This window comes from Apium graveolens, chromosome 11 (assembly GCF_009905375.1).
Source record: "Apium graveolens cultivar Ventura chromosome 11, ASM990537v1, whole genome shotgun sequence".
NCBI classification, from domain to species: domain Eukaryota; kingdom Viridiplantae; phylum Streptophyta; class Magnoliopsida; order Apiales; family Apiaceae; genus Apium; species Apium graveolens.
The window spans coordinates 7,322,531-7,331,106 of NC_133657.1; the positions used below are offsets into that span (position 1 = coordinate 7,322,531).

Below are 8,576 nucleotides of genomic sequence, written 5' to 3' on the forward strand. Positions count from 1 at the left end.
TTTAAATACTTTACACATTAATTAATTCATACACACACACTCTTAGTCTATTAAGAGCTCTTGTATTCACAAACCTACTTCGACCAGATTAACTTGTTTCCACATTAGAGGTGAATTGAAAAGACAATCCATCGTATTCTCTTCTTTGCAGGCTGATCGAAAGACGTAACCGTTGTGCTTAAATCTGGTTTTAACATGTGTTGTTATCTCATAACGGAAAACCACGATGGTTAGTGATGTAAGAAGATATGCAAATTAGTATATAAACTGAAGTTCGAATTGAAGATACGATGTACAATTATATCGGTAGACTTGAAGATTTTATACATAATATCAAAATTGAATTTCGAAAATATAAAATCAGACTATCAAGGTACAGTGAATTTTCGATGGACGGAGATATAAAATTAGTCAAAAACACTCCCCAGCAACTAAAAAAGATATATTTCAAGATTTATATGATATATATGTTAGCTGTCAATTTAGAATTTTTCGATAACGGATCGTATAAGTAGTTCTTGATTATTAAGTTATGAGAATTGTTATAAAATATGAACTGTGTCAGAAAAAACATATTCGCTATCTATATTCTATTTATATTATATACGTGACGAAAAAGTTTTATATAAGTATGATGATATATCTCATGCTTGAAGACGTACCCAGAATATCACGCTTAAGGCCCGGTAGGTACACATTGCAATGTATAATTGCAAGAAGATATATCTCAAAATATTTTTCTTAGAAATTAAAATACAAGCTTTGAATTATTCTCTTATTTCTTTTAAAAGAAAGCAAAGAAACATGCCATTTTCTTTTACAAAATTTACAAAATTACACACACACACGCCTATACCATATACCAATCGTCAGGACAATATATAATGCGGATATGACACCCATCTTCTCATCTGTTTTGGTGTTACCAATTCCATATAAATAAATTTTTCTCTCAAGAGGATTGAAATACACAGGGACTATGAACATGCCCTCGCTTCTTGTTACAACAACTCTTTACAGATCTTAGTTTTTTTCTTTTTTTATTTCTCATCGCCCTTTACTTTTAATCTGGTGGGTACTTATCAAAATCAATACTTGTTTGTTTTAGACTTCACTTTTGATTCTTTTATTTGTACTATGATCATGTTTGATGATAAAAGTTGTTATTTTTTTGTGTTTTGTATTATGTGTTTTTTGATTTTTGTTGGGTTGATCAGCAATGGATCCGATGTTATTTGCTTGAATCCAAGAAAATTGAATTGTTTTAGAGATCTTTTTAATGGGTTTTGAGACTGAAAGTTAAAAAGTTGGTTCTTGATTAGGTTTACTCTGTATTTGATTTAATGGGCTAGTGAAAAATTTGAACTTTGATGAGTTTGTGGTTTGTTTCGAATGTGTGATGTTTGGTAGATGATTAGATCCATGTTATGTTTGGAATTTTGTTGAATGTGTTTAAGTGAGTTGTAAGTTCAGTTTGTTTTCGATCTGGTTGTTTTCTTAAATGGTATTGAATTGTTTGGTGTTAGTGTAGGAAATATGCAGTCTGATCTTGGAAAGTTATTTATTGGTGGAATCTCGTGGGACACTGATGAGGAGCGTCTCAAAGAGTATTTCAGTAGTTTTGGTGAGGTGCTGGAAGCTGTGATCATGAAAGATCGAACGACTGGCCGAGCTCGTGGTTTTGGCTTTATTGTATTTGCAGACCCTGTTGTTGCTGATAGAGTGATCAAGGAGAAGCACAATATTGATGGCCGACTGGTAATGGTTTTTGTTTAACGTATATTTATCTCAATTTTATGTGTTTAACGTCATATCTCCATAAAAGGACAGTTTAGTTATCATATACCAAGTCTTTATATGTTAAGAGTTTGGTTAGATATTACATGCTGTATATTAATTGCATAGATATATACTAATGTCAAAAAGTAGATTAAATTGTGTACATCCTATTTAGCTGTAGGTTTGCCGTGGGTTTTATCGCTATGTTCTGTTAGGTCTTTTTGTTCCCGTGTTACTGCACCTTTCACTTGTTTGATTTTGCATTAACTGTCTGTCGCTACAATGATGTTTAAAGTAGTAATTCATATACTGGTTTGCTCTGTGTTTGGTTTTCATCCTTGAATTTTCTTTTACAGGTTGAAGCAAAAAAAGCTGTTCCTAAGGATGACCATAGTAGCGTAATTAGTAGAAACAGTGGTAGCATTCAGGGATCTCCTGGTCCAGTTCGCACTAGAAAAATATTTGTTGGTGGTTTAGCTTCTACAGTTACAGAAACTGACTTCAGAAGTTATTTTGAGCAATTTGGGACTGTCACTGACGTTGTGGTGATGTATGATCACAACACTCAGAGACCAAGAGGATTTGGATTTATCACTTATGATTCAGAGGATTCGGTGGACAATGTGTTGCTAAGAACTTTTCATGAGCTCAATGGTAAAATGGTAGAGGTCAAACGTGCCGTCCCGAAAGAGCTCTCTCCTAGTCCTAGCCGAAGTCCACTTGGGAGTTACAACTATGGCTTGAGTAGAATCAGCAGTGTCCTAAATGGATACAATCAGGGATACTCACCTAATGCGGTAGGAGGGTTGGGTATCAGGATGGATGGCAGGTTTAGTCCAATTACGGCTGGAAGAACTGGATTTGCTCCTTTTGGTTCGGGCTATGGAATGAACTTGAATTTAGGAATGAACCCAAATTATGGAGGAAATGTAAATCTGAGCAACTCTGTTAGCTATGGAAGGGAAATGAATCCTTATTACAATTCAAACAGATTTAATAATCCTACGGGTTTTGATGGTGGTAATTTGGGAAACACTGCTTCTTTATTTAATTCTCAACCTCGAAATTTGTGGGGTAATGGAGGGCTTGATTATGGAACTAATCCTACAAACTCAAGTGGGTATGTGGGATCCGGAACCGGTAGCATTGGAGCTAGAAATTTGGGTATCAATGGACTCAACTGGGATTCTTCTCCTCTTTCACCGCAGGCTCAAGGGGGAAGAAATGTATCTAGCCAGGGTGGTATTTTAGGCTACGGAGGAATTGATGGCAGTTACAATTTGGGTGCTGGAGCATATGGAAGAAATAGTATTAGTACTGGTGCTCGCATGTCATCTCATTCCTTGTCAAACGGTGGTTATGATGCAACTTTTGGAGATATCTATAGTAGTCGCCCAGTATACGGGGATAGCACCTGGCAGTCAGCAAATTCTGAGCAAGAGGAATCTGGAGCTTTTAGTTATGGGCTTGGTGATGGAGCTAGTGATGCTCAGATTAAAAGTGCTCCCGGTTATGTTGAAGGTTACGGGGTTCCCAGGAGACAGACTAACAGAGGTAATAAATTTTTTTTAATCATATAGTTGAAATATTTTTAGTATAGGGGGAGGGGAAGATAAAAATTAAACTCCAGATTGCTTTTGGCTTGAAGCTCGTTTACCACCGCTTTGGCACTCCTTGATTCTCATGAAGTTGTTTTCACATATACAACCATTTGTTTTTCCAATTAGTGCTGTTCATATCATACTGCTTATTTCATTAAAATCTCTTAACTTCTATGGACTAAAAGCTTTATTGCTAGAAAATATTAAAACCACCTTAAACTAAGCGGTCCCTTTTCATATGTTGTAACTGAGAGATTTTGGTTGCCACGTTTATGTATCTTCAATTGCAGAGACAGTAACAATTTAAGAATTATGAAATTCGTGCTCTTTAGCCATATGCCTGCTTTGCGGTTACATTGGCAAACAGATAAAAACCTCACCATTTTTGTGTTAGGTAACCGGATTTCCAGGCGGGAGGCGGAAATATTAGACACGATTCATACCTGGCCCTAATTGCGATACGAATTTACAAGAAGAAACCCGAAAGTGACACAAAAATGACCCGATCAACCTGAATACGACCCGAAATGACCCATTTATTAGAATTTCTTCCTTTAAACTTAAAATTTTAATATTATTAAATTTAATGGTTTCAGCTTGACTGTAATTGTCCAGTTTACAAACCTGAATACGACTAGAAACCCAAAATTGCCTCCCTTTGCAGACTATAATAATTTTTAATTGCAGGCATGACACAAGCCCCTCCTATGTTAGTGATCGAGTAGGATGCACTATGCAGTTACTGTTATCTAGATTTCAGTATTCATTTGGTAGGATTGCCAATGGCAGACACTGATGGCTCTAGACTCCCTAAAATAGTCTTGAGCTATATTGGGACTTTGGAAAATGCACCACTTATGGCTTTAAAATGCTATGCCTATATTGGCATTACTCTTAAGTTGCACATATCAATTATGAAACAATAAAATGTGCATATTTTTATGATTTTTTTAGATTTTGTTTTACCCATAAAATGTTTGCACAAAGTTAAAGCATTTAATATGTAGTTATTTTTAATAATTTAGCTTATTAGCTATAAAGTAGCAACTACAATTTTACAGATCTTCTTCTGGCTTTGTATAATATTATGATTTTCACTTGCTACAGGAATTACCGGCTAGGAAGATACTGAAGAGGATTTAATAGTAGATGAAGGAGCTGATGTAGCAAGTATGCTGTGAATTTTGGATACCTCCCTTGTTAGCGTTATTTTCAGGTGGAAAGTAAACGAGAAGTATCTCGTCTTAGCTAACCGGATTGCCTGTTTTTGAAGAATTTAAGTTTAGATATAGATTATATAAATGATTTGGATTTGAGGATTTTGAGTTTCAGTTATATTTAGGTGTTCAATTTGAAATTTGAGTGAGATGTATAATCTGTTTGCGGCATATACTGAGAAGCCCATCGCCACATCATGCATTTCTGCTAAGGCAATGATACTTAAACTAAAAGAAAAGGGAGCAGACCTTTGGTTTTGGTTAATTATCTGGATTCTTTGGTGGTTAACCGTGCTGCTATATCTGCAAAAATGCAGGTTATCCTGAATCTATTAGATTTATTGTTCTGTTCTGCTGTTTTTTCGTTTGTTTCTTTGCAAGATCAGGAATTTCTTACAGTTTATTGTGAAACATTTGGAGGATATCTAAGATCTAATGAATAAGTTTACCGCATTTTGGTATATGATCTATCACTTGTGTTATTTGCTTAGCATGCATTTTCTGAAGAGAGCATTAAGTTGTTTGTGATGTTACAGATCGAACAACTATATATGATGAGCACCTCTTATAAATAAAAAGAATGACAGTATAGGAGCTTAATTTTTTACTTACAAGTTACAAGTAGCTTGTCAGCTTTTTGACAAAAGGCACCATTTGAATACTATTGTCATTTTCAAGTCCATGAGTAAATGTCAGTTTCTGAAACTTCAAATTTGTAGTTCTTCTCAGGGACAGAGCTTCATTATGTGTAGTCATCATTTGTAGTACTAATCGTAATGATTTTATCTAGCGCCCCCTAATTTAGTCAGTATGAGATGCATTTGTAGTCATCATTGGGCCACTAGATAGATAGTTTTGACTTTAAGTCTAAGCGAGAAAATTTTGTGCCGGATCTTTGCAATATGCTGTTTTTGAGTTTAAATCATTTCGAATATTTTTTTGCCATGCTCTTGTTATTTTTGCCTCTGTTAGGTTAGATTTCTAGATCCGTCCCTGGTTCTTGTTATATTGGAATTATGATTAGAATAAATCAATGTTTAAGTGGGAAATTTTAGCCACTTCTGGCCATTTTGACTTCAGTCGAAGGTAGGTACTAGGTAGTGCTCACCCAATATTTCAATACCATTTCTATAAACAAGTATGTTTGCAAGATGAGCAAAAAAAGCCACTTAAATTAAAATTGCAACAGTAACTGCTTAATGTATGAAATTATGGCTTATGGTACTAGCCTTTTCAGATCCCACAATCAATCCTTCTCTTCTCAGCTTATCTTCCTCTGCTTTTCTACAAAAAATTACCCATGCGTTCACTTCAAGAGCTATACAGATCCCAATCAATGTCGATAGCGACAAGCAATAGCTCAATTTCGCGTATGACCTCCCCTCCCCCATCACTTCAAATCCTTGAAATACATTCACAACCCCTAAAACCACACATGCATACCCTACAAAATGGTGATAAGATTTCCAGTACTTCCTATACTTGTTTGTTGTTTTAGGCCTAAACAACAATGCTAGCGTCTGCAAACTCCCTAAACAAAATGCCGAAATCCCTAGCTTCCGGTGAAGTCCATACACTGTACCGGATGACATTTGTCCTAGCCGGATCCCAATGGCAAATCCGGTGGTTCCTAGCAATATTGCTAAAAGTTGTACGCCTGCGTGGAAGTAAAACCATGCCGGCCCTAATGATTGAAAGTGCCTTAAATAGCGTGCGACGACTACGCCCACGGGGAGTAGAACTCCCCATGAGATGGCATTTAGGACACCGTGAACCATCTTTAGAGTATGGATGTTGCTATGAGTGGTTTCTGCTGTGCCGGACATGACGTCTATAGTAGTGACTGAAGAAAGGTCGCTATTTGTGGTGGGATGAATAGTTGGTGAGTAGCCTTGGACATAAAGGCCTCTGTTCCAAACATAATGTATCTTGGTTTTATTTGCAACAAGTTTAAACGTGGCATGAATCTGAATGGCTGCACCACGGTGGATAGTGGCTAACCGTCCGCCATACAAGGTGGCGGAGGAAGAGAGGAGGTGGATGTCTAGGGGACGAGAGAGAAGTTGGCTCTTCTGGAGTTTGACATTAGGGTCTAAAATGTAAGGTAGTAAGACTACTTGGCCAGAGTTAGGATCTGGGAAGGCTATTAGTGCACGTGTTCCTGTCATTCCAGGAGAATCAGGGTTAATTCCCCATGCAACCCAACCGGAGGGAGAAATGAAAGAGCCAAAAAAGACAAGGTCAAGGGTGGCATTATGAGGATGAAATGTCCATGCTATGGAGGCGTCTTGAGAGGGTAATGTAGTGCATTTCTCGAAAGTTTTGGTTGCGGTGGAGGTGGTGCAGTGGGCGGAAACTTTCGAGAGGAGGTTGAAGGAAAGCAGGAACCAGAAGTAGGGAAGCATATTGGTTGTTAGTGGTGGAAGAAGAGTAGTTGGTGTAAAAATAGGTTTGAGAGAGAGAGTGAGTTTTAACATATGTGAGTGTTTGGTTGGTGATGCTTTACTATCAAAAGGCTATTTTATGGGTGATGAGAATTATAGTCTTTGGTGGGAAAATGAATTATGACAACCTATTATTCTAGTTGATATCTTTTGCTTAACTTTGAAGCATGGCAAATTGGCAATATAGAGATAATGCTCAAAATTATGTGGATTGGTTTTTGCTTTATGTTATCATGGTCCTTTTGTTTGATTTTTAGAGAGGCTTTATCGTTTTTATTTAAGCTTCTTCATTTTGTTTGGTGTGATAAATTGATCTCAATTATATTGAGCCAGTGCTAGTCAATAGATTGAGCTTAAAGGGTTTATGTGTGCTTAACTTTGACGCCCCGATTTGATAGCAACGATTACTAAATTTTTAGGAAGAAAATTTACGAATCATTTCCCTTACATCCATAACTATAGCACTCATAACTATAGAATTAAAACAGAGTTAAATCTCGATTAAATAATATCCAATAAAATAACCATCCCGTGAGTAATAAATTTTGCTAGTCTCAATTTGAGCCATCCTCGCTGAAAGCGTAAGATAATAAAAAATTAGAAATTCATTGTAGCACAAGTCCAATAGTGTCCTGGTAGGTTCTTTATAAATATTATAAAATATTAACTCTTAGTAATTTAAGACATGATTTTGAATTTTAACTCATGATTTTGAATTTCAACTCATTATTCTCATTTCTTATTATTATAATAATAAATTTGAATGAGATATGAAAGGAAGAGAAAAAATAACCGAAAAGAATAGAGAGAAATTAATTTTTATTGATCAAAATAATATAAGGGGTGATGTGGTGTTTCTTAAAGATAAAGTATGCGAGATGTGTTTGAGTGATCTATACTATATTATAATAACCGGAATGAGATATAATTTGATATGTTTTTTTTTGTTGGTATGTCTTTTTTTGGTTGGTTTGGTTATCCTCATTTATGACCGTCAGATCTTTTAAATTAAGTGATCAGGACCGTTAGATTCAAATACTAAAAGAGTATACACTACTCAAGCTCACAGGTTCGAACCCCGCCAACAACAAATATTTATATTATTATTTATTATTTATACACTACTAAAACTCCCAGGTTCGAACCTCACCAACATCAAATATTTATATTATTATTTATACACTACCCAAGATTCAGGTTCCAATCCTGCCAACAACAAATATTTATATTATTATTTATAAATAGATTAATAACGTAATGATCCAAAAAGAAATTTATTATAAATTTAAATAATATATAAATATAATGAAGACCCGTGCATCGCACGGGTTGTAAAGCTAGTATAAGTAACCACTAGACTAGACCTGACAATTCGATCGTTTCGTATACTTTTATGTCGTTTACTTTTTCGTGTCGTGTACTTAAAAGCCCAAACACAAAACTGACCCATTTACGGTGCGTGTATCTCCGTTTCGTGTCGTTCTCGTGTCGTGTTTCGTGTAAAATTGAATATTATTATTAATATAATTAAATAA

The 8,576-nt window shown here is 35.6% G+C and overlaps 2 protein-coding genes across 3 annotated transcripts; one reads left to right on the plus strand and one right to left on the minus strand.

Annotated features, from left to right (window-relative positions):
• Positions 1 to 856: 856 nt before the first annotated feature.
• LOC141697021 (heterogeneous nuclear ribonucleoprotein 1-like) lies at positions 857 to 5,060 on the plus strand. Of its 2 annotated transcripts, none has more exons than XM_074501202.1 (4): positions 857 to 1,071; positions 1,527 to 1,758; positions 2,136 to 3,333; positions 4,488 to 5,060. In XM_074501202.1, exons 2-4 carry the CDS (start codon positions 1,537 to 1,539, stop codon positions 4,499 to 4,501), a joined length of 1,434 nt encoding a protein of 477 aa, XP_074357303.1. In that variant the 5' UTR covers positions 857 to 1,071; positions 1,527 to 1,536; the 3' UTR covers positions 4,502 to 5,060. The 2 variants fall into 2 exon arrangements, with proteins under 2 accessions (XP_074357303.1, XP_074357302.1); XM_074501201.1 differs by having other exon boundaries at positions 858 to 1,071; positions 1,532 to 1,758.
• Positions 5,061 to 5,657: 597 nt separating this feature from the next.
• LOC141698687 (cytochrome b561 and DOMON domain-containing protein At2g04850) lies at positions 5,658 to 7,145 on the minus strand. The gene has a single exon (XM_074503459.1). It carries the CDS (start codon positions 7,072 to 7,074, stop codon positions 5,794 to 5,796), a length of 1,281 nt encoding a protein of 426 aa, XP_074359560.1. The 5' UTR covers positions 7,075 to 7,145; the 3' UTR covers positions 5,658 to 5,793.
• Positions 7,146 to 8,576: the final 1,431 nt, after the last annotated feature.

Bases quoted from the DNA above. Each gene is read 5' to 3' on its own strand.
- LOC141698687 (XM_074503459.1), bottom strand. From the start codon at position 7,074: ATGTTAAAACTCACTCTCTCTCTCAAACCTATTTTTACACCAACTACT.
- LOC141697021 (XM_074501202.1), top strand. From the start codon at position 1,537: ATGCAGTCTGATCTTGGAAAGTTATTTATTGGTGGAATCTCGTGGGAC. The intron at 1,759-2,135 runs GTAATGGTTTTT...TTTCTTTTACAG, and splicing joins ACAATATTGATGGCCGACTG to GTTGAAGCAAAAAAAGCTGT.